The 26,049-nt window shown below is 41.7% G+C and overlaps 4 protein-coding genes across 4 annotated transcripts; 1 reads left to right on the plus strand and 3 right to left on the minus strand.

The window, feature by feature from the left end:
* Nucleotides 1-842: 842 nt before the first annotated feature.
* Nucleotides 843-6,891, plus strand: rad9b (RAD9 checkpoint clamp component B; the record flags this gene model as incomplete). The annotated part of the gene is made up of 11 exons (XM_079222925.1): nt 843-876; nt 1,172-1,242; nt 1,520-1,657; nt 1,823-1,937; nt 2,196-2,295; nt 2,735-2,841; nt 3,011-3,117; nt 3,756-3,820; nt 4,102-4,224; nt 5,709-5,910; nt 6,772-6,891. The coding sequence occupies 11 exons, from the start codon at nt 843-845 to the stop codon at nt 6,889-6,891; spliced, it is 1,182 nt and encodes a 393-aa protein (XP_079079051.1).
* Nucleotides 6,892-7,426: 535 nt separating this feature from the next.
* On the minus strand, nt 7,427-14,833 carry pptc7a (protein phosphatase targeting COQ7 a; the record flags this gene model as incomplete). Its single annotated transcript, XM_079222529.1, has 6 exons — nt 7,427-9,421; nt 9,578-9,707; nt 9,807-9,930; nt 11,738-11,936; nt 13,232-13,411; nt 14,632-14,833. The coding sequence occupies 6 exons, from the start codon at nt 14,831-14,833 to the stop codon at nt 9,363-9,365; spliced, it is 894 nt and encodes a 297-aa protein (XP_079078655.1). The 3' UTR covers nt 7,427-9,362.
* A 645-nt stretch (nt 14,834-15,478) lies between these two features.
* ppp1cc (protein phosphatase 1, catalytic subunit, gamma isozyme) lies at nt 15,479-19,927 on the minus strand. The gene is made up of 7 exons (XM_079222579.1): nt 19,595-19,927; nt 19,038-19,169; nt 18,672-18,902; nt 18,234-18,338; nt 17,745-17,968; nt 16,544-16,678; nt 15,479-16,148 (listed from the first exon to the last, which is right to left on the minus strand). The coding sequence occupies exons 1-7, from the start codon at nt 19,647-19,649 to the stop codon at nt 16,059-16,061; spliced, it is 972 nt and encodes a 323-aa protein (XP_079078705.1). The 5' UTR covers nt 19,650-19,927; the 3' UTR covers nt 15,479-16,058.
* A 2,467-nt stretch (nt 19,928-22,394) lies between these two features.
* myl2b (myosin, light chain 2b, regulatory, cardiac, slow) lies at nt 22,395-25,572 on the minus strand. Its single transcript, XM_079221814.1, has 7 exons — nt 25,525-25,572; nt 24,070-24,159; nt 23,897-23,972; nt 23,392-23,496; nt 23,168-23,246; nt 23,040-23,088; nt 22,395-22,951 (listed from the first exon to the last, which is right to left on the minus strand). The coding sequence occupies exons 1-7, from the start codon at nt 25,525-25,527 to the stop codon at nt 22,847-22,849; spliced, it is 507 nt and encodes a 168-aa protein (XP_079077940.1). The 5' UTR covers nt 25,528-25,572; the 3' UTR covers nt 22,395-22,846.
* Nucleotides 25,573-26,049: the final 477 nt, after the last annotated feature.

Genomic DNA, 26,049 nt, shown 5'->3' on the forward strand with positions numbered 1-26,049 from the left:
ACGGCCATTCATCTTGTGATGTGTTTACATTTCCTATAGGTCAGAATCCCACCTGCAGAAGGAGGTTTGGGATTCACCAGCTCAGAGAAAACAGTACGCTCACAAAGGATGCAGAGAAGGATGCAGAGAAGGATGTGGCGAGGGCGAAGCCTCAAGGGCAGAGGAAGAGCAGAAGCAGCAGCACAGCTAATTCTGATGTCTTGCTTCCAAAAATAGTCAACAGATGACCAAAATGGTTTCACTATTTTGAGTGCATTAATTACCTTATAGTGAGTCCTTATGTTAATTTTAGCATCAATATGTGTTGTGTTATTTCACACATTTTCAAATATGACATTAAGTGTGCAATCTTATTTACACAGATATACACTTATTATAGACCCCACAGCATATTGAGCTATAGATTCATATTTACATGTTCAGTTATTGAATATATGTTTGTCGTTTATCAAGTATACTTGTTTTCTTAATTATGCTCTCATCAAAAACACATGAATACATATTGTATGGTATGTTCTGTTGCCCCTGATTTCTGACTTCATGTATGCTTTTCTAATGATATATTTATCAAACATTTCCAAGCCTTTTAGCTACCTCTGTGAAATAAAGCAATAAACAAACCTCCTAGTCACTTGAAGTATCTTGAGGACATTTTCTTCTCGTGTGTAAAATTATTAAACCTTAAGATGTTGCGGAGGAACCAGTTGAAGCCAATTTAGCCCTGAAATGGTAACTACAGTCTTTTAGCTTCACTAATTAGCATACTTAATGTTCGCGTGGACTGCGCGCGCAGAGTTTCGTGACGATCCGGTGAACTTACGGTGAACGTGACATCAGCGAAAATGAACTGCGTCCTCGAAGGAAGTGGTGTAAAAGGTAGCTAGTAACTAGTAAACAAGGCTAGTGATATATTTAATTTATGTTAAAGAATTAAAACAATGTTGTAAGTTGTCGCAGATAACGTGAGGCCTGTAAAACCTGAAGCTAGCTTTGATAATTTAGCGTTAGCTTAATTTAGCGTTAGCTTAATTTAGCGTTAGCTTAATTTAGCCACTATTTCCGGGACTGAGGCAGTTGACCCACTTTGTATTGGAAGAAAAAGCTAAGTTTGCTTGTAATATGTAATGTTATATCGGTAACCTTCAACTCTGGTGACTTTGTTGTGTTGCAGCATTTGGAAAGGCTATTCATGCCTTGTCACGGATTGGAGATGAGCTGTGGTTGGATCCCACAGTGAGAGGGGTGAGCACAAGGAAAGGAAACTGTGTACCTTATAGTAATATCAATCCCATATTCCTGACCTACCAGGAGAGTAGCAAGGAATACTGACACTCTAGTGCTTCCCCTCTCCTTTCTTGGTTTTTAAATTATTAAAGTTATTTTACAAGAGGCCTCTATATTGGTCTCCAATTATTGGGCCTCTTTTCTCCCTCCAGGCAATGAGAGCATATTCACTTAATATAATCTCTCTCTCTCTCTCTCTCTCTCTCTCTGCCTCTCTCTCTTTCTTGTTGTAAAGCTGGCACTGAGATCAGTGAATTCTTCTCAATCTGCGTATGCCTGCTTCCTCTTCTCGCCGCTGTTCTTCCAGCACTACAGCCTGGGACCAGTATCAGAGCAGGGCCGTGAAACAATCAATTGCAAACTGTTCATGAAGGTAAATCAGTCATGTTGATTGTGCAGAGCTCACTGCACAGGATGCATTTTCAGGATATAGGAGTCTAAGATGACTTAATAATGTTTTCCCTTTAAAAGTCTGTCGTTATAACATGTTAAATTGAAGTGACAATCTTGTCTAAAACATGTCTTTTTTGTTTTTAAGTCAATTCTACCTCTTTTCCGGTGTTTGACTTCGATTCAGCGCAATGTGGAGCGATGTCAGATATCAATCAGCACTCCCAGCGACCGAGTGATGATCCAGTTTTTCTGCAAGCATGGTAGTAAACATTGCATTTTGTATTATAAGCTAGCTGCAGGCAAAGGAAATATTCAGGATTTGTAGAGACCCATCATATATCATTGTAAAGGCATTATCTATTTGAATAGACTACTAAAAACATATTCTCTTTGCTTGGTCAGTTTCTTTTACCATGTTTAAAATGACCTATCAATGCTGTGCTGCAGACACTGCATTGCATATTACCAGCACTTGGTGGCAGTGTTCTCCAACTATCTTGTTTCTGCTTTTGTGATAGGCATCACTAAAACCCACAACCTATGTTTCCAGGAGAGTGAAGCTCTGCAGGCAGTGTTTGCCTCACACCTCTCTCCCAATGTCCTGAAAGCTCCTGCCAGGTTAGCAGCTCAGTATTCTGTTATCAACCTCAAGAACCGTAACTTTATATTCCATCCAACAAATGAAGCTTCAGGATTGCTTTATCATTTTAATGCAAACAAAATCTTAGTTATCTTAATGCATAGAAATTCATTTATTTTTTTCACGACAAGTGGATTTACTGTAAAATGAATCAGGTGCCAGCTGGATCCAGCAGTCCAGTCTATTTTAATTGGAAACAGAATGGGTGTCAACAATGCTTTTTACTCTCAGCTGGCTCTGGGCCAACACACACAGTTCAGTGCAATTCAGTTTAGTCAACCAGATTGGCCAAGACATAATCATTAATATCCAAAGTATCATCCATTAGTAGCACAATATTGACATAAGGCTCTCTGCTCAATGCGTAGGTAGGTTGATTCTCTGTAGGTTGTCATTTGTTTTGCTCTACCTCTACAGGCTCCTTAGTGACATGGTGATGCATTTCCCAGTGTCCCAGGAGGAAATCACTCTGTCCATGACTCCTCTGAGAGTCAGCCTGAGAAATGACTATGAGGGGCAGAACGGTGAGCTAACGTTACACTGTGATTTGGCCCAGGACCACAGTAATACAGTGTGTGACTGATGCCACAAGTGTAAAAAAAAAAAAAGTCTCTTTTAACCTGATAATGGAAATGCTGCAAACTCTTCAACAAACACTAAAAATGTCATGCACATACTATTTGTCAGTCACAGATCACATGAAGAATATGTACACAGAGATGTCCTTACACCCAGACGAGTTTGACTACTTTCAGATCGGAGTGGAGTCGGATATAACCTTCTGTCTGAAGGAGTTGAGGGTAACAAAATGTATTTTTGGAGGTTCCTTTTATCCTGTTTCCTGATAATATTATGTGTATCGTAACTTTTAAGCCACAGTGTTTGTATTTTAAGGGCTTGCTCAACTTATGTCAATCTTAAAGGGTTTATATTGGATTGTGGAGAACTATAATGTAATTTCCTGAATAGCGTGCGTAGTAATCCAAAGTGATTTGTTACAGTGTCTGAATGAACACACCCCAATTTAAATTGCTTTCAGTCCAAAGTACATGGACTGGGTTGGCCATTTGGATAAACAGCCCTTGTGTTAGTCCAGTTAATGAGACTTGACCTGCATTAAACCCATAGCTCTAGTCCCTAAATGTCTTGGAATGTTTCTGGGATACCCTGCTGTGAGGCTCCTCATTAGCCAGCCTAGTGTCCTTGTTCCTGACGGTTTTGGAAAATCGGGTTTGGATGGATTAAAGGCCAGGCTCTAAGATTTAGTCGGCCTCAGTTTACTCGAGCATTTATAGTTTTCTTTAGCCTGATCATTGTACACATGCCGTAATGCTATTCTCAAAAATGATTAGCTATTAAAATGTCACATTAAGTATGCACACACGCTGTAAGTTTTTGACATTGAATTACTGCTGTTCTTATTTCTTTTCTTGTTTAGGGTTTACTGTCCTTTGCAGAGTCCCATTGCCTTCCAGTGTCTGTCCACTCCGGTGTTGCAGGAAAGTAAGTCTGTTTGCCATTGTGATCCGTTCAAGTTGTTCGTATCTCAAGTTGCAAGGACCAACGTTAGTCTATGTGGTGCTGTGCCACAGACACTCCATACTGAGTGGGTCGTTAACACCAGATACTCTCAAAATGCACTAAACTATTTAGTCTGTGGCTTGTGAGCCATTTTACCAAGTGACTAGTTATGCAGAGTTTTCCTAGTAAAACAGTGAATCTTACTGGTTATTTTGAAAGTGAAGATTAAGTAGTTGGATTTCTGCCACTGATGTTGTTTGCAGGCCTGTGTGCTTCTCTGTGGAGGACATGGTCCTGGAGGCTACTGTGTTGCTGGCTACTCTGATCGACTCTGAAAGCAGGGGCCCCTCTCAACCTCTGGAGACGCCGGCATCTACTACACTCAGGTAACATACTTTGCTGCCAATCCTGCCTGCAATAATTGGTATCAGCACAGATGTAATTTCATTTTGACCCGGCAGCATCACAATGGAAGTTTTTGTCGGCCCAGTTTCTCAGATCTACTGTGACGATGTATTCGAGAATATGATTGAATCTTCCCACAGGGCGCTACATGAGCTTCTCTCCTGGCACTCAGTCAAGGCATTTTGCCCCCATTGGCTGTTTTTAGCTTCCTAAGAGGGCATAGTATTACAGCAGACAGCCTTGTGTCTGTAACAAAGATAAACAGGGTGCAAGTGCAGGACATGTGGGGTTAGAAGCCTGTCAGTGGGAAAGTCTGTAATCCTCTCATCTCCACTATGCTAGCCTGCTTGGCTGTTCTGCCAGTGTCACTGCCCTGCTCTGCTAACTCTCTCTGTGTTACTGTGCTTTGGGCTCTGGGTGGATCCTGTCTGAATGTCGAACATCTGGGTCATTTGTTGCTTGGTTTGCTTGTGTGCACTGCTGGGAGTCTGCAGAGACATCGCTAACCTAATGAGCAAGCAGCTCTGCAGTGCTCAGGAATTCAACAACAACCTGCACTCCTCAACCTTTATATTTTGTTTTGCATGAATCACTCAGGCTACATTTATAATAAAAAAATATTTGTAACATGCTTGTAACTAAACTTGTATTCCTTCTGCCGCAGGCCTTTTGAAGTAGAACTGAAGAGCCTGACTTTTTTTTAAACCAGCTTGCTCTCTTCTACCTCTATACACTTCTGGTCTGGTTGCTTCTCTGAGGCTGATGACACGTACTGTGGTTACATGCACAGGGTTTAGTTACAGGGCTTAAAGACACTTTCAGTATCAGCAGATAAATACACACAATGTTCTCCAACATTCAAACTCCTTACGTTGACAATAATGGCAGGTTTATAATCCTCGGTATTCTATTTGACTGTTTTAGTGACAAAGAATAACTGAATATCTTGGTTATTGAATATGTTGTTTAAACACCGAGTGAGTACTATTTTAATGTAAATATTGTTTTAAATGCACTGTTTTTATCTCTAGAAAAAAAAGTCAGAACATTTAGTATGCTCAAAATATTTATGTGTTAGAGTTTTTATGGCCTTATGGTTGTAGTGTTATGGGAAATTTCCTCTCCAGGCTTTGTGTACCTCTCTTCTTTTCTCTGCCATTTCATGGCAAAAACACTATTGTCACTCCCTCCATGAGACATGGCAGTATAACCCACAGCTCTCCTCACCAGGCTCGCTGGTAATCCACACGAGTCAAGTTTCACTGAGACACACTGTGACTTCACCGTGTTGTCTGCACAGGGACGGAATTGTTACTTTGCTGCCATAAGACATGGCGCTGTACACCACAATAACAACAGCGTCATGATTCTTTTTGTGAGCATAAGAACTGATTAAGTCGGAATGAAAAGAGAAAAAAAAAAAGAAGCTTGCCACAGAGATCAGTGTGTTGTGTGTTTTCCTTAGGTGTGCTGAGGCTGCTATTCTACCTGTGGGTTCATGTGAGGCAGACAGCAGTAAGCCTCAGGATATTCCTGCTGTGATGGAGCTGATAGCATCCAGCCAGGGCAGCCCTATAATCAACCCACCTGCTCTAATGCTGGCTGACGACTCCAACAGGCTCGTTGTAGCTGATGTCAGTGCCACCACAACGCCTGCTTCCTCCATGGTAACAAGAGCTTCCTGTTGATTATTCATTTTTACTGTTTTTACAGTTTGTTCTCTGAGGCTGGGAGGCTTTACAGTTTTGACAGGATGGGTGTCATTGTGAAGTCCCAAAGTGCGTCAAGTCTTTTACTTTGACCTCTATTGGAAGTATGCCCAGAGTGCCACATTGCCTCACCACACGAGGTCACTATGATGAATCTAACCTTTTTGTTGGAATCAGTCAATACCCAAACTTTGTTCCTTCCTGCACGGCACCTTGTGTTGCTCCTCCGTGTTGAATGTTTTTGTCTGGGGATCTTCTTCTTTTTTGGGCCCCCCAAAGAGGTTACTATCGTTTTTCATTAATTATTTGTTTTTGCTTTAGCAAACAAATTCAGAACTGAAACTTTTTGACTCACTGAAATAGTTTTTTAAAAGACTGTACATCAAGGATTGATACTTGGACTCAAGTCGCACACACAGTGACTTGAGACTATACTTGGACGTTAACATTTTTTATTTTTATTTGGGAGCATCTCTGCGTTTGAGTTTGTTACATTAGACAATTAGTTGTAATTATTTGGAGACTCAGTGTAATTATACGATACGTTGTGCCCTTATTGGAAAAATAGGTTTCAGTTATTATTGCAGGCCTAATGTTAGCAATGTGTTTTTTTGCATTGCAATAGCCTGTTTACAGTGATCATGCACCAAACTACTAATCAAGGCTGATACTGTATGCTAATAGATAAAGGAGTGATAATACAGTAGCCTTCATACTTTGAATTCCTTGGTTATAACGCAGAACAACCATAAGACACTTGACTTGGACTAAATAAAACTGACTTGTACACTAACATATGTCGTCTTTATTTCCCTTTAGATCTGCTCCCTCCTGTTCAGGGCCTTGTCGTCTGAGGACAAGGACGGTTGTGCTGCTAGACTGCCTGTTCTCGCATTTCACAGTGACGAAGAGGAGGAAGACTACACAAGAAGCCTCTGAGAACAGAGCTGTTACACACAACTTTGTTTCTCACCTTAAGTTTTTGTGATAAGTGTTAAGGTAGGCACAACATTCAACTGTAGGCAGAATGAAATGCATTTTATGTACTTTACGATATTTATAGCTCAAACAGTTGCTTTACTTGTATTAATTGTTAAGTTTCCCCACAATGTTCAGTTGTAAATTCAGAAAAATGTTTTTATAATTATTTATTCAAATGATCCATAAAATTATTTATTTGGGAAATTTCAGTATGTGAAATATGTTTGTTCTAGCATGGAAGGGGAAGAAAGACCATTTGATCTGAAGATGCTACACCTGTCTGTTGATGGTAGTATGCCTGAAATCTGAGGAATGTACACTCACTCACTGTGATAATGTCTAGATGGGAAAACCCATGGAGGCACCCAGAAGGAAACGCCTCTGCAGTGTATCGTTTAAAACTCAAGCGTGCCAGATAGTCTTGTTCTAAAGCCAACTGCAAGTTTGTGCACATGTCAAGGCCATCAAATACAACCGGATAATAAATACTATACTCTTTATTTAAATATTGTACAGATTTGAAAACAGTTTTTTTTTTTTAACAGAGCTTAGATCTTCATTGAACTGTAAACGCAGAATATATACAGACACATGCTCTCGTTGTAACAAAGGGTTTGATAGAGGAAGATGAGAGATGACGGAGAAAGGAGTCAGGGCATGTACGAACCAGGAAGTACCGTCTGACGGGGAGAATTGCTTTGTAATAATATTAAGGCTGCTTAGATTGTCCTCAGTGCTGTGTTGGAACACTCAAAACTCGCATCTTGATCGCTTACTGATCATTTAAAATGGCACCTGACACTGCAGTCAGTCATCCAGAGTGAACTTAACTCAGATTAAGTCGGGAAACAGTCCATTAGATAGTGCAGATTGTAAAGGGTGGTCTGACAATCCACAGGGAGGATTTTCTAAGCATGCAATGGCTTTATCACTATTCCTAAATTCCTGACTGAGTGAAGAAGAGCAGATTCAGTAGGGAGAAATGGTGGAAATTTCATCAGTGCATGATGGGAAGCCGTTTCGACTGTTATAGCTACCTAATGTTTTTTAGGATTTGTGCTTAACACCTGGCACATAGTTTGGGGTTTAAGGAATTATGGACATTTGCCAGTGATACAAGGCACATCATGAGAACATTACACAAAATATTTTTCATCTGTGGGTTAAAGCCGTCGTAGATGCAGAGTGCAAATCTGTAGTGATGTAATGGAAACACAATGACCATGTATCACATAAGACCTGCAGTGACTTCTGAATGTGCCATCGGAGCTCAACAGCAAGAGGAAAAGAGGGAAGAAGAGGGAACTCTGATTGTGTTACAAGTTACTCCGATGCAGTGATCAGTCCAAAGAATTCAACAATCCCACTGAACAAAGAAGTTACAAAAATACATTTGGTCACCTGACCAACTTCCACTGTGTTGATCTTTTTCAGATATGCTTCATAAGCGTTGTGCGTTTAAGGCTGCGACACCGATAGTGGAAATGGAGAAATCTTCAGCCTTCACATCCATTTCAGACGCTCGTAATTTTGTCATGCCAATAGACTCACTGACGAGCATTCATCACACATTCAGAGACGCATCACATATAGTCGCCATCAAGACTTCAATGGCAACTGTGAGATTAAAGGGAGGGCATCAGTTTGACACAATATATATCTGACGAGGCTTTTCAACAATGAAAGCCAGCCATGAAGTAACAAAGATGTCATAGACGTTGCATACACTACATTTTTTTTTGCGAATATTTATCTAAACATCCCAGAACAGAACACTGGTCATTTCCTACTACCAAACACAATGCTCCCTGCACCCACACAGAAGGTTCCAGGCCATATGACGGAGGTTTTCCAACTACCACTGTATCATGAGGAAAATTTGCTTGCACAAGGCAGCCCATTTTTTGAGCCCTAACGCTGCAATCTCCTGTGCAGTTCCCTTCTCGGCACTACTGATGGACTGCATCTTTCCCTTTCATCAGCCCAGCATGGGGCCGCTTTAACAGTCTTGCACATCCGGTCTCAACCGCCTTCCTTCCAGCCCAAACCACCCCATCAGAGAAAGATGACTTATCCTTGTCGGACAGGATCCTCATCTCCACCATGCCCAATGGCTGCTTAGCCTGTCAATGGGATTATCCAGTGAGCACCGGAACACTGCAAAGATGCCGACATTGCAGCCTGGCCAAGAGGACGTGTCAGGCCTCTAGTCACCTTTATTCAGCCACTCTCTAATGGACACAATCACAGAGAAGTGGGCATGTAGGCGTTTTGTCTGGGGCGAGGGGGAGGGGGGGTGAGGCAGAGTAGAGCCAGTGGATGCATGGGGGGGAAGCATCCAACATCAGTTCTTTATCCTGGCCAGCAGGAATCAAAGCAGTCCATCACCTGCAGAGGCAGATGCCCCCCTGATGCACACCTCCACACCTCTAGTCGGTGTATTCCGCCACTATAGAGAGCAGCACTGTGATGTCATCTGGTTTTCCTCCTGCACAGAAATAAAACAGCATTCTGTCAGGATGGTGCTACGCGACAATATTGCTTTTAACATTTCCCACTAGAAATCCTTCATGTCATGTGCCTTCGTCCACCCATTTAATACAGCTTCAGATTCCAGTTTGTCCACGTAGACGGAGACACTCACCTCTTACATTCAGGCCGTTGTCACAGGCAAACTGTGCAAAAGGGGACATGTAGTTGGGGTCGTACGCCAGTACGTGGGCCTGCTCTGCGATGCTCCGGGCGGTCTGCTGGATGCTCTCATAGTTTGAGTTCTACGAAGCAGAAACAAAGCAGCCATGAAGGTCAGACTCCACATACACGTTCGATTCCACTTCCACCATCAAGCCTGTTTGGGCCTCAGTGTGACTCACCTTGAGTTTCTTCAGCTCCTGCAGGATCATGTAGTCGGGCATGTTGTCGAAGAGCCCGTCGGTGGCGGTGAGGATGATGTCGCCCAGCTGGACATCGAAGGAAGAGCTGTCTGCTGCGTCGGGACTGCCGGCACGGACACAGTTAAGTCAGGCGGAGAAACACTGACTGCAATAATCTTGGTCATTTAAGTGATACTGGCTGTGTTTTGTCTGACAGTGAAAACTAAAAATACAAACTTAATACTAGCATCAGCAAGGTTGTGACCGCATTAATTCATCCGATTTAATCTTCTTCTGTCCCTTTTACACCCACGTCGAGGATATCTGTCCCGTCTGACCTGATGTATTTATCTAAATCTCCGTTTGAGGAATACTCACTGATTACAGCACATTACTCTACTTGGTGGGGAAATCTACTGGTATGAAAGCCAGCCTCCCAATGGCTTCTGATATTTCATCTTGGTTACAGAAATGTAATCACATGTGCAGGATGAGGATAAATTCAAGGAATAGGCCAGACCCAGTCTGCCTAGACTGCCAGTGTCAAGTTCAGTTCTCGGAAGATGCCTTCCCCGTTGCACCCCTCAGCCAGTCATTAATGTGATTCACTACAAACTCTTTGGGCTGCATCATAAACGCACTGAGCCAAAGCCATCGGGACAGACTGTCCTGTGACTTCGAGGTCGCCAAAATTGCAGTTCTCATGAATAGCCTTGTAGAGCCATAGGAAGATATTAGATGTGAAGTATGGGAAACTTCTCTGGTGTATTTATTGGGTGAGCAGCCGTCATTGAAATAAATTGGCTGCCATGTTTGGAGTCATCACCCATTGTTTGACACATCCATGAGCCAGAGCCACTTGTCAAATGCCAAGGACAAATGGATTGGATAATCATACAGTGACAGCTCTGAAACGTCTTTTTAATTATAATTATGAATATAATCCACGGGGAAAATGAGAGGGTCAAGTATCACGCATTAAAATGCATATTTTGGCTGCATGTTAAAACACTCATCTCTTCCAGAAGTACACAGTGTCACTGTCTCCTTTGCCACGTCAATATGCTCCAAATCTTTTAATTAACCTTTTTTCCTGTATTCTGCTGTCAACGAAATATTGTTAGATTTCTTCAGTTTTGACCCTCGCACTCTTTTCAATTGGTTGCTACGTCAGTGATCTAGGATTGAAAGCTTAATCTGCTGTTGCAGTGTAAATCCATCCGAGTAAATCCTTCAACTAAATGACAAAAACATTTTTTTTTTTTTTTTTTAAAAGTGCCATTTCAAGAACCACATTAAAATGCACAACAATTGAAAAGTTGTTAAACAGAAGTAAAATGAAACACTAATTGACATGCAGTTAAAGTTCATTATCCTTCCGTTCTTTCAAGAAACGCTTCTAAGAGGCTTAATATAATCCGCCTGAGTTCAAGACATAATGAGTGAAAAGGTGGCTGAGCCTGCTGGTGCAGGATTGGCTGTGGACTCTTCACTATGTCCATCAGCCCACACAGACTTTGACCTGGGTAAGAGGGAAAGCTTGGCAAACATCCAGCGCTCGCCTTGCACTCTGCTGACGTGCGATGTGCCGCCGCTTGGCACCCGGCGGCAACGAGACATGGCGGCACGTGGCCCCTGACGCACTGTTGCGCTCCAGCTCAACACGGTACAAACGCTGCATTCACAGAACACTGCTGCGTGTGAGGGACACGAGCACGACAAAAGGGCCTGCAGTGCATTTTGTTTCACCGAAGAGCCTTTTGTGATGTCTGCGTGTGATCTGTATTGTTATCGGGATATGTGCTGCTGAATGGAGCACATGTGTCCTCTCCTCTCCATCAGCTGCTCCATTAACGATCAAGTGCAAACGCACCGTACAGACGTTTGTAGGGGCAGCGGGTGTACGAGGCACTGCCCGTTGAGCGTCTCACCTGTCGCTGAGGACGGCTCCTTCGGCTCCCGGGGGAGCAATGGACAGCTGGAAGGGCGTGTTGAAGTAGTGCTGCTGCTCGTCTGAGCGGTGGACCACCTCCCCCCCGCGAACCACCAGGAAGCCCGAGTCTCCCAAGTTGGCTGTGTGCAGCCGGTGACTCTGCCGGTCCAAAACCACAATGCAGGCCGTGCTGCTGCCTGGAGACGGACACAGACACATTTCATGAAATGGAAATGTTAAGCAAATTGTTTTAATCACCTTACAAATAAAATGCAGCTATGGCATGCATCTTCCGCTGGGTCGAGGTCAATGTAACTACACCACAGACCAATCATAACTAAATCAAATAGTATTGCATGGATATTTTTGAAGTTGATGGAAATTGTAGTTTTGTTTTCATAAATTATTTTTGTGACAATGCCTGGATGAAAACAAAGCTGCACCCTAACCCTAAAAGTAACTTTCTTCCTCTTGACTTTCTGCAGCTACATAGCTGAGAAGATTCCTCTCTGTTTATGGAAAGCTACCCATCTAAAGTGTGTTTGGGAGACTGATTAATGAGGTTAGCCTGAATACACACACTTGATGGAACACAATCAGCGTAGAGGTTTTAAGAACGGTTGGATGGCAAAGGGGAAACATGAGCTGGTGGAGCAGGCGGACAGCAGACAGCCACACCCTGCTGGTGATTCATCCATAACACCCCAAAATATGCTAGAAAGTATCAACCTTCAAAACCCCTCGCGCACTGTGGCTCACTCCCTTTCTGCTCCGTTTTCTCTCCAGCAGCACAATTACACACACGCACACACACAGCCGGCCTCAAGAACATTCCCTCTACCGTGAAGGAACAGCACAATATGGTGTTGTTTTCCCTACTGCACATGTGATAAAGGGGTGGAAAAGTACTGACACTCGCAGGGACAGCGCTGTTCCCAAAACACGTATTCACTGACGTATGTGCATGCTTTGTTGTCGGGGAGGAGGAAAAGGATTGTGGAAGTGAACTGCATGGGGCAGGTCGGGACTTGGGACATTCCCGGGACTTCTTATTGGGATCTGACTGTTCTGACTCATGAGGAAAAAATCTCCATCCAGCCACCGCTAAACTCAACAGGCGGAAACAAAACAACCTAATCCTAAACAGTCTACTCCGATCCAAGCCGCATGGAAAATGCCCCGTTTTATTGGCTCAGTCTGCCTTTACACTAAACTCTCTTTAAAAACATCTTTACTAAGGGTTGAGAATAGAAGGAGACCATGGCAGTCGTCTTGTACTCATCGAACTCGAGAAGATAAATCACATCAATTGTACTGGAAGGAATATGTAAATGCTTTTCCAACACACTGATTATTAACAGGAACACTCGTTCACATAAACACAAAAGTATTCTTTAATGCATTAGTAGGTTAAAGTTTCCATTAAGAAGACATGGTGGAGTACACGACTCTCTCCATTAACACTAAGATCCAGCAGCTTCACTGCACTCACCCAGCAGTGGCACTTTGTTCTGCAGCAGCTCGTAGTAGCCGGCCGTGAGGACTCCCACTGGGTTGCTGGGGACAAAGCGTCCTTCCTTCACCAGCCGCTCGCATGTCTTCATTAGTGTCCCTGAAAACTGCGATGGGTCTACTCCGTAGTCCCGCCAGCCGCCTACTCCATCTGCTACACCTATAAAACAAATGTTTGAAATTCATAATATTCCCCGTAATACTAGTTTAACAACTCCCACTTCCATCACTAATATATGTATTTGTATTGTGCATAATGCTGCTTTTAAACCCCACAAGGGATCAGAAAAAGCATTCTGACATCGCTCATGAGTGACGATCTTGTGAGAAGCAAGAACAATGCCCTGCAGTTGGATAATAAAGAAACACAATGGGCACTTTCACCAGGATGCAAAAAAAAGTACAGAAAAAAAAAAGACAGTGTTCAAGAAATCAAGGAAATGTCACAGAATGTACAAACCAGCCTCCGTCAGTCAGAAGTTCAGCTTTGAAAAGTCCCCTTTTCAGTTATTCCTGATTGTGTTAAGAGTCTTTCTGAATAATTATTTCATTAATTAAACATAGATAGATGTTATAGACACACAGATGGCATATTTTGGCTCAAAACATAACAGCTGAGCCCCAAACAAAAACCTCCCAATTGCAAGCCTTCATGTAGCTTTCTATAGAAACACGATCTGCTTTGTTGGTTAATAAGAGCACTTGTTCCCGTGGGAGTATTTGGTGAGGTCAAAGATGTTCCTCGGAAACTTTAGTCTCCTCTCAGGACCATACAAGGATGGCCCTCTGCAGGAACAGAGAAACGGGCCGACTCAAAGCAGGCGCACAACTTTGCAATTAATCAAACAGTCCAAAAATAACCCGGCATGGCAAAAAAGAAGTTCTGATTTCTAAGTGTATGCATGTGTCTGTTTAACTGGCACAGCACATGTATTCAGCAGAGCTGCGCAGTCCTGCAAGGGGTGTCACAGTCACAAGGTTGTTTTATAAGGTCTTTTGTGCTGAAGAGCCATTTTAAATCAATCCAAAGACGAGCGAGTTTTAAAGGGGCTTTTGTTTTTTTTTGTTTAATTAAAACGTCAATGTCGTAATTCATTAATTCTCCACACAATATGAACCCAGTGGAGATTCAAGTAGAATAAATAATGTGCAGAACATGTTTAATACGGAACAAAAAAACAAAGTGATGGGATGTTATAACAGCAGCGGATAAGCCCTTGTGAAAACACCCAATCGTGTCCCTCAGTGGGCACTTTCAACTGTATAATACTGTTATTGGTCGCACGCGCATGAAGCGGGTAACCTCTGACCTCCCATTCACGTCACAGCCAATGTTACACAGGTTAATGTTTTCTACAGCAAAACTAAGCAGACGCTCACCCAAAACATCGGCCGATCTGTGACGGGCGATGAAGCACGCGTCGTCCCCGTAACACATCCCTTTCTTCAGGATGCCTTTGCAGAAATCCTTGCCGAAGCCGCAGCTCGCCGTCACCAGGCTGTAGTCGCGGCCGTCTGTCTGGGAAAGTCCGCCGATGACAGCTCTGGCAACCAGTCTACCGTACGACAGCACGGACAACATCACCCACAACGCACACCAGCGCCCACCGAAGAAGACCCGGCTAAGCTAGCAGCCCTGCTAGCTTAGCGGCGACGCGAGCGCACACAATGTTGACTCGCTAACAGCGCGCGCACTCGGGAGGGCAGCTTTGTTCCGGTGATAACTGCGCAAACAATGTTCACAGAAACCGGACGCTTCTTCTGCTCCTAAATACCCGCAAGCGCTGCTTCACCGCGGCCATGGTGTCACTACACCCAGAGACACTACGTAACAGTGTGTGGACCTGCTGCCCTGTGTGTGTCCTCACGCGCTCCGCTCCGCTAGCAAGGTCTTGTGACTGCTCCTACGTCAGACGGCGTTACGCAATCTACGTCTCCTAATAAGGACATGGCACTTTTCAGTCAGCTCCTATCTCGTTTAGAAATAATACAATTAGGCTTTATGTAGAGATAAAAATGAAAATGTTGAGACGAATTGCACACATTTTGGGAAACTTGTCCATTTCCCTTACCAAATTGGATTTTGCACTATATTCTGTCTCCCCCTTGTGGGAGCCCAGTTTCATGAATTACCAACATGCATTGAAATATACAGTTGCACTTCAGTTTTTACTGTGATGATTAATAAGCAAAAAAGTTTGAGGAACAAATGACATTCAGATACCAATTTCACCTTAAAATACACTCAAAGTTTATTAGAAAGATTTAGACGTTACAAGAGTGCTTACTTATTTATTTTAGCACAAGACTTGTTTAAAAATGTGATGATGCAGTGTAAGTCAATACCTCATGATACCGACCGTAAATAAACTGTAAATATAGTTTTACATAAGTAAACAGGTGTTTGTGACTCTACCCTGTTGGTTTTATAGCCATTAATACCCATTACTGAAATGAAAAAGATCACAAATGAATAAGACAATAAAGAAACTGGAAAAATTGTGCACAGCTTCAAACAAGGCATTCCTGTGCATAAGTAGCCATATTGTTACATTTTTCCTGATTGAACAGTCATATGTGGCAAAGACTAGCTGCAAAATGGAGTGCAAAACACCTGAGGTTTTCATGGTGACATATCAATTTACCCCCTGTGGACAAAACAACAAAACATTGTGCTTTCCTCAGGTATGAGTGAACACCTTTTCAGTATTGGCAGCATGAAGGATTAATAACCAACCCTTCATATGCAGAAGACAAAAGCAGAACACAGGAACGAGAGTCCGGCTGTTTGTGCCCCCCCCACACACTCATTTCTTGGCTTGCTTGGTGACCATGTTGCGGGGGGGAGTCACGGGACGGCTGCCGTTGGGCTTCTTCTTCTCAGCTGGTTTCAAAATCTACAAAAAGAATCACATACACACACACCTTATGAAGATGCCTTCCACAGGTGAACAAAAGTTCACCCAGCATACTTTCAGATTATAAGAACATTTTAAGGACTTTTGTGATGGCAGTTTTTTTCTCATTATTTCTCCATTTTTTCAATTAATTTTAAAATCAATGAATAATAGATGTATTAGAAGAAAAAGATAGAACACTGATAGGTTACTTAAAAAAAAGAAAAATCTACCTGCAGTCCCCGATTTACTGATATGTCTCCCAATGTCAGTAAATCTGGTATCAGTTCTATCTGAACAATTATTGACCCTATTTCAACTTCTTTACGATTAAGTACTTGCACATTAATCACTATGTACTAACACGCACAAGGTCAATTTCTTTTTGACCTTACCTGAAAAGAGCACATGAGGGTCTCATCCACACTCATCATGGCACCAGCATTGTCAAACTCTCCACAATAGTTAGGCGCTGAGAACAAAGTGACAAGCTGTCTCTTTGCGAAGAATTCATAGCCATCCTCAACAACCTGCAGGTGGGATAATAATAATGGAAAAGACATGTTTAGACACTTATAACAAAAAATCCTTTAATAAAAGGAGTGTTGGCTATAGTCTTGAACACTGGTTCCTGTAGGGTCAGGCCTAAATCTTTTAAAAATGAAACTGAATATTTAGTTGACCTGTTTGACAGCCACTAGACGTGCGCAACTAGTGATCATAAGGATACATTGCTTTATCTTTGAGGGTCACAGCCAAAAAGATTGGGAACAATTGTCCAGTGCACACTAGGGTTGGGTACCGAGAACCCAACATGTCCGGTACCTACCGGACCGAAAAGCAACGCAGATTTCGGTGCTTCTTCCGGTGCCTGAGCCGATTTAAATACTTTTTTTTTTACACTACTCTGTAAAGTTGCACGGTATATAGATACTAAAAAGGTAGCGCGGTGCCCGCACGCTAAAAACGATTATTAAAATAGCGCGGATCAGAGCACACTCGCTGCTCTGCTCGCCTGCATGCAGAGCGGGGCTCGAGGGGGCGGGGCTTCCAGCGCTCACACACACAGTGCACGCACACAGAGATCGCTGCAGACACGAGCACGAGCTTTTGAACGTCGTCCTTGGCTTGATGGAACAAATCTCTCCAGTTGATATTAATGATGACGTGTAGTCCAGTAAAGCAGCAGTCTGTTCTTTTTTTAAATATATATATATTTTATAGTTTGAAGTTAAAAGGTTTGAAGCTGTAGTTTGAAGTGTGTTTTGTATGTACTTATTTATTTATTTATTTATATCTATAGTATACTTTAAACAGTTAATAATAGTGTTCAATTTGAAGAAAAAAAATTGCCTTGGCAATAAAAAAGTATCGGTTCAGGCACCGGTATCGTTTTAAAAGTATTGGTTTAGCACCGGTATCGGAAAAAAACCCAAACGATACCCATCCCTAGTGCACACAGTACTGTGCCTGTTACGTGTACAGGACATGATGTACTGCAGTGCTTATGTATTAAGTGTATTCAGCATTTTCAGGGACCTGCCAATATACAACGACACTACAGTTCTGTTTATAATGACAGGTTGCTGTGATTACCTGATGTGCACGACAGATCAGATCCAGGTCATGCTTGTGCAGGAACTTGGCCACCACCTCGGAGCCAAAGGTAAATGACACGCCTCTGTCATTCTCCCCCCAGCCCAAAACGTCCTTGTCTGGATCAGACCACAGCAAATCACACAACAGACCCTGGTCGGGCACATCAGTGGGGCGCATGATGCGTCTGATTTGCTCCATGGACTGAAGGTCAGGTGACAGTCCTAAACAGAGCAGTAAGAGTACAAATAAACACACTGATACAGAGGTCAGTACCTCTTCCACGTGGGTATGGTCCACGTCAATTGACAAACTACAAAGACAACATTGCTCAAGGACAAATGAGCATGGCTAACATCAAAAGGTCAAATAGGATAAGACTAAAACCAAAGTGATTAGTGAAATTAAGGCAACGGTGTAAAAAAACGAATACAATTCTAAACTAACTTTATTAAAAAATAAAAATAAAAAAAAAATAATTACACCCACCTCCGTGGCAACAAAAGATCTTCTCATCAACAATGGCGGCAATAGGGAGGCAGTTAAAACAATCTGTGAAGGTCTTCCAGAGTTTTATGTTGTACCTTCTTTTACCTAAAAAGTTCAGGAAAGAAAGATTTAAATATCTTAACAATAACAACACTTCTTGTGCTGCGCAGTTGTGAAACTCCAAAGACATCAACCACATATACCATGTGTCAATAAAAAAAGTTAAGAAAGGTGCACTTTGTAAATATTCACTAGACCCAATTGTAAATATTCATGCCCTTTTATTGCACTCTGTTTTATGTTTATCGTTAAATGTTGTGCACCCCCCACCAGGACAAACAAAAAAAACTACAATATACAAGGAAACTGACATGAAATGCTTTAAACAAACGGTTACATTTGGAAATACTTTACTGGCTATGGAAGTACGATACTCACACTCATCATAGAAACCATATATTCTGTTGATTGAAGCACACTCATGGTTTCCCCTCAGCAGGAAGAAGTTCTCTGGGTATTTTATTTTGTAGGCCAGCAGAAGACAGATGGTTTCCAGGGACTGCTTCCCCCTGTCCACATAGTCACCCAGAAACAGATAATTGCTTTCTGGAGGGAAGCCCCCATACTCAAAGAGCCTCAGCAGGTCATAGTATTGCCCATGAATATCACCTGCAAGACAAAGAAACATCAATGTACCTACAGCACCAAGGCGAATTGCACGTCATAATTTGCCATTGACCCCTTTGTCAAATTTGAAAACATGCTAATCATAAACTCCATCTGATAGATTAAAATCTTACTTACCACAAATCTTGAGAGGGGCCTCCAGCTCCAGAAGAATGGGTTGACTGAGAAAAATCTCCCTGGACTTCAGGCACAATCCACGAATCTCAATCTCCTGCAGCTGCACATTCTTGCCAGGCTTTGCCCCTCTGACTGCAGCAAGAAAACACAAACAAAAAAACATAAGCAAAACAAGTAAAAAGGTTGAAACTGTTCCGCCACCTCTATGCTGAGGTTGTGCGGGACAAAAAAAGTGATCGTGTAACGCACAACGCGCAATGTTTGGTGTTTGCGTGCGGGTCAAGTAACGCGAACGTTACATGTCGCCTCGTGCCCTTCTTCAGGTACAGTTACAACCTTCAACCCAGACGGAAAGTAGGAATATGAGTTTAGCCTCACATAGTGACTATTTAACGTGAGCTAATGCGGCTAGTTATTGTTATACAAGATGTTGCAAAACATCCGCTAGAGCTAGTCGCGTTTCCAGCTAACGTTACTCCTTAGCGTCACATCATGCGGATAACTCAAGTAAGTTAGCTAGCGACTGATTTATGGTCAGCGTTTCAGCATTTCCTTACCTTCTAAAAGACGTTGGATGATACTATCTATGTTGAGCTTGTCAACATCAGCCATTGTAGCGGTCGGTGTTAAAAAAAACTGCTTCAGTCAAATATAAAGTTTTGGTGTTCTACACACTTGGAAGCTAGCTAGTCCGTTAGCTTCCTAACGTTAGCTTCGCTTATTTGAGGCTAAATACGTTGTCGTGACCCTGTTTCTGTTTAGCTGCTCGTTGACACGTGTGACAATCTTTTACTGCTACTTCGACACCGCAATTATAGAAAAAAAGATCTACATCCAAGGTTGGCTTTTGATAAGAAACAAGGGACTAAAAAAAATAAACGTCAACCGCACTAGCTGTCAGCTAGCGATGGTGCTCCGTCTGTTTGTCTCTGCCGCACCTTGTGCAGCGAGGCGGCTGCGCGTGGCTGCGCGCGCTGCTGCTGCCCCCTGCTGGCCTGGGTGAACAACGAGACTTTAACCTAGATAAAGACTATGAGTTTTTGGTGTGTAAAAATACGATAAAATACTAGCAACAACATCGACTTGATTGTTTAGTGTATATTATGAGCAGCCGGGTTCATTAAAAAATCTCATGTTATGACAATTAATGATTTGGTATATTGTAAAATAATGCAAACAATGTTCGGAGCTAAAACAAACAAAAACATTTTCAATTAAAGAGTGTAAATATTATTTGAGAGATGTTTGTAAGCTTATTGTAAAAAAAAAAAAAGGATTAAAAGAAGATGTATCTCTGTTGTATGAGTTAAATTATGGAACAACACTAATGTAAATTTAAGAATGTGTAACTCATTTTTGTTTTTCAAAAAGATTGTTTATTAAACTATTTTTCACAAGTGTGAATTAAATATATTTTTTTATTTTCTTTTTACCTTTATATCTAATTCTCTTGAGGGTTTCTTAATTGATAAGAATTTAGGATAGGAATATATAAGCTGTAGGCTTCTGTCTATACCTTTTCAGTCATATTGTATACTATAGACTATATATATATATATATATATATATATATATATATAGTATATATATTATAGACGTATATAGTATATATATTATAGATTGTATAAATGCTTTACTCATTGTATTGTATGTGATGACTGAATAAAACACTACTACTATTATTAAGTATTAAGTCTATGTTATGAGCACCAGGCATCAGGAATTCAAAGACGGGTTAGGTAGGATGTTGTTTACACTAGTTAATTTATGGCCCTTATTAAGAATGGTCAGAATAATAGCCTACAGCACTGTTTTAATGCAACATAGTTTTATAGTATTCTTTTTAAAATAATAATTACCATATTTGGGCAAAACCGCTATTAATTGTTACCAACACATAATGTTAGGTGCAGTGATTCTCTCAAATATATTGGTAAAACATCTAAGCCTAGTTAAGGTACTAACAACACCACATCTGTTTGAAGCTTTTTGCTGTTCAATTGAGCAGTATTTTCCAATACACTATACACACTATGTCAAAGTTAAAGTGAAAATCACATGATCCTAAAATACTTGATGCATGGAGGGAAGGAACTCACTTCCAGCAGAAGTAGTTTAGTGTTTTACAACAAGTTGTTGTTATTAGAAGATAGACAGCATCTTATTACTGTGTAATTATACACTAGCTCAATTGTTAGTAAGTCCTAAGCAATAATATAGTTGTATTGGTAATAACATAATGCTGGAATGGCTACGCATTTACCAGGTAATTGTGCAGCAATTTTGGGAACAAAGGGATAGTGGTCAATGATTGATGCGGTAATTATTATTCATTATTCACAAGCATGTATATGCCAATTTTCTTTAAAAAATCAAATCAAGCCTTTAAGTATTTTGACAGCCTGGTTACTAAAAATCTGACCACGACAAGCCATTCTAAGCGCTCCAGTGTTTTGGCAGTGATGATATATTTACAGGGAACAAATTCATACAATTCCTGCTCATATTTTTTGGGCTGTTTTCAGCTGCTAAATTTAGTTTTCATAGGAGGGTACTGCTATGAAACAACAATCTCTTGTAGGTTAGCCAAGCACCTACTGTATGGAGTCCAGCAAACAAAAAACAACATTCCCCTTTAAACAAATGTAACAACTCTTAAATGAAGCTGCACTGTTAACTATAATCACTTATTAGGTTTCGATTGCAAACAAATATAATGTAATATATACTGTATGTATTTTAATCTTCCAAGGTCAAAGTTAAAGGAACATTAGGACTCTTAGATAATGAAAAGGTTCCTCCCTAAATTGATAATGTGAGTGCATTTGCTGATTATTGAGAGACAGAGCTTAAACAGAAATACAGATATCCGAAAACACTGCTGCAAACGCAGCACTGGACTCAATCTTAAATGACTATATCCAGCTAATTAAATATCACAACTGGAACAGCTTCTCTGTTGCAACAATGGAAAGTAAAGCTGCGCACAAATCCATCTCCCTTGAGTCAAGTGAAAAATAATAATTGTTGTTTCTCACACTGGGATTAGCTAACATCCTCACAGGCCTGCATGTTTAACCTCCTGACCACTGGAAGAATCCCACACACCATCATTAGTGGATCTTTGCAACTATCTTCTTCAGTGATGCCAACCCTCCCTTCCCCTATTCATTTAGCTAACATATCTAATAGCATGTGATGTCAATACACACTGACCACTTCCTTTCTGTGGTCTCATACATTTTTAATTTGACCTATTACACACAGGAGATCACATGTCAATAGTGTAGTAATAGATGTACCTATACACACACTAACATATAATGCTTAATACATTAATGCTAAATGATGTGATTCATGTAAATGAATGTGAAACGTGATAATTGTTTCTGTTTATTTATTTTTTCTGCTGTAGACTTTGTGATATTTCAGTACAAACATAACCCATTCATTTAGGGGGAGGCACCCCAGGCTTCCTATCGTTTTTCATGCACTGGTCAATTTTGAGATTTAGGGCTATTTTGCTCCCATAACTTGTCTTGTTTTAGACAAGTGGAAAGAAAACACCCAAAATACACATTTATTCTCCTACTTAGTCTATTTGCGTCTGTAGACTTCTCCTAAATTCACCAAAAGTTAGCACAAGATAGTGCCTCAGTTGCATTTGTAAACATAACATTTCAGAAAACTTGTAATACAAAAAAGATTTGCCTTAATATAAGTAATCAACTGGGGAAGCTTCATGGTCATATCTATTCATCACTTGGGGTGTCTCCCCTTAAACGTCCAGAGTGAAGCTCAGGAATCATCTACTCTTGGTCTTTCTCTTCCCCATGTGTGATGACGTGGACCAGGTTCTTGTAGTCCAGGTTTCCCGCTACATCTGGTGGGAACGCTGCAAACATCTGTTCCATCTATGGGAAAAAAATGTATATATATTTGGAGTGAAGAATTTCTTTAATCAAAACTCAACACTGATATTTTCTGAGGTGGAGCTCTAACCTCTTCAGGGGAGAACCTGTCTGCCTGAGTCGTCAACATGTCGGTCACACTGTAAAGACAAGCAGCGATGATGAGCAGACTGGATGTTCACACCTCGCTCAGACACAGAGCACCGGGCTGTTACTCACAAATCTTTCCTTAATGTTCCTTTCCCCTCAGGATCGAAGACTTTGAACGCATTGAGGATGGTGTCCTCCGGGTCAGCGCCTGAACATGAACAGATGAAAAGTTAAAAACGAAGGTAACATCTTTTTTTCTTTCTTTCTTTCTTTTTTATACAGAGAATTGCCATGCATATACATTTGAATTGTTACAATCGGGCTGTGGAATATGAAGAACAACCCCCTTTCACCTTTTAGTTTCTCTCCAAACATGGTGAGAAAGACTGTGAAATTAATCGGTCCTGGCGCCTCCTTTAGCATCTCATCAATCTCTTCTTGCTTGACATTTACACGGCCTAGAGAGGGACGGCAGATAAGGTGGAATCGGGTTTAGAGCTTCAACTGACAATTATTGTCATTATTATCAATCCGACTGTTATTTTCTCGATTGATTGATGAATCCTGCCTCATAGTATCACAGGAACCTCAGATGACTTCACCATATTGCTTGTTTTCTTCTGAGCAACAGTCCAAACATAAAGATATTCTGTTTACATTTCACAAGACAAAGACATTCTAACATGTGAGAAGCAGGACATTTGTCATGTTTTTATTTATTTTTTTAAAATTAAAAGATAAATTGATCATCACATTGGTTTTCTGGCCTGTAACAATGCTGACAACATGGGTATACTTCTATGAAATGTGACAACTTATAACACAAAAGAGACACAACAGACACACAGGTGGTCCTACCTAAAGCTGCAAAAGTGTCTCTCAGGTCATTCGTGTCAATGAAGCCGTCTCTGTTTTGATCCATGATAGTAAAAGCCTGCAGAAGGTGTATTGTTACATGCAGTGTCTCCAGCATGCACAGAGTAAAACTGCTCAGATTCAATGTGAAAGGAAACATTTGGCAGAGCACTGACTTCTTTGAACTCCTGGATCTGAGCCTGTTCAAACATGGAGAACACATTGGAGCTGCCTCCCTCTGCTCTCTTCTTTGCTTTCTTGGGTGCCTGCAGGGGTTTTGAAAATGACGCTCTAATTAGATTCAATACTAATGGTGCGATCATCACCTGGCTTTCTGCTTCAGCTTCATTCATTATCGGTGTTACAGTGACACGTGCGCCTGTGCTAACGAGCCAATGATCAGCAAACCTACCAAATGTATGGGCATTAATTGCACAACAGGTTCGGTTCATACTGGGGCGCGCATTTCATTAGGACGGATTACAAACACTGTCAGTTTGTTATGGAAATATTTACTCAAGCCTCCAATTCTGCGAGAATGCAGACTAAGCCTGGGGAGGGTGTGGTCCGCTGCCCGCACTCCCACAGTCCCCCGGATCACATGGGGGATTATTCTATAGGGCCTGGGTGATGACAGGATGGTACACTGAGCCCTGTTTGATCAGAAATCCCTGTGAGGCAAGGATTATGTCGAGCTATTTACATGACTGCCAAGGAACGTTGAAAAAAACTGTGTGAGGGAATGCAGCGCAATGACATCATATTGCTCGGATTCACGGGCCTCTCGACAGCTGCTGTCTAACCCTTGTTGTGGATTAGCTCTCGAGCACTTGTATATCTCGTGGACAGGACCTCTGGCGCTCAGCTTATTTCCTTATTTTGTTTTTAAGAGGATTCTTGCACTCGTGGGGCGTGAGGCAGCAGCAGAGTCTGCTGAACCCTGATGCTGCCCTCTGAGAGGACCGACAGAAACCTGATTGATCGAAATGATACGTTTAATTATTCTTGACCCGTTTGTGGCCCGCACCTGTTGCCTTCTCTTCTCCTTTTCTTTCCTCCTTTCTCACAGCCTCTCCTCCCCTGTTACCGCTACTTTTCTCTCATCTCCCTTGATAAAGGCCGTTAGAAAGAAGAGGAGGGAACAATTTCTGTTCTCTCCTTATTTCCTCTCCTTTCATGTCCTTTTCTCTACTCTTCTCTTGTCTCCTCTGCTCCTTTCTCCTCTCCTCCTCCTTTGACAGAGACCGTTAGAGCAAAGAGGAGGCAACAATTACTCTATCCCCCTCTCTATCTGTGTATCTATATACTTTAAAAAAAAGTAAAAAATAGATAAAATGAATCAATAAATCATCAATAGGACAACCGGAGTGCTCTCCTATTGATGATCTGTTTTGTTGATCTGTATTCAGTGCCCATACACACACATTTAATGGGGTGTATTGATTCATCGTCATTGGCGTGAGCAGAGGAAGATGCATAATTCATCAAAACATTCCATGACAGTATATGATATCAATAAATAATATAATATAATACAAAACACATGCAGCAGAAACAGAATGTCTCCTCACAGCCTGGTGGTACTTTAAACAAGATTGAATGCAATGACAATGAAATCTCTGTCCACTCACCATGTTTCAGTGGTAGCTGAGGAGGAGCACTTTCCTCGCTGCTTTATGATCAAGGGGCACACAAAACAAGTGGTAGATATACTGACCCCTCTCCCCTACATAATGAGGCACGCCGGGCTATAAATACTCCATGCCTTCTTTAGTCAGAGGCCAGGTAAAGAAGACTATTCCCTCACCGGCGCCACCCCTTTGTCAGAGTTCATGAGCTTTAGGGAGGATAGCCAAACGCACATACCCCATTACTGAGACCCCAGAATAACAATAGGACATAGCTTTGGCTCAGGAAGGACAGTTGTTTGTGACTGACGGTTGCACTGGATGGGATCCATCACCCAGCTGTCCTGTGAGGGCTCCACAGGGACCAAACCCAAGTTATGATGGGAGTTGTTTCTTGGTAGGACAATGAAGGGAACTGTTAGCGTCCTGAGCCCCAACAGGACTTGATTATAAACAGCATGTCACGCTGTGGAAAACCTCAGTAGGACGCCTTGTTCATATGATGTGTTTCATGAACAACGTTGCTGT

The sequence above is a fragment of the Taurulus bubalis genome (genome assembly GCF_910589615.1).
Source record: "Taurulus bubalis genome assembly, chromosome: 8".
Classification (NCBI taxonomy): domain Eukaryota; kingdom Metazoa; phylum Chordata; class Actinopteri; order Perciformes; family Cottidae; genus Taurulus; species Taurulus bubalis.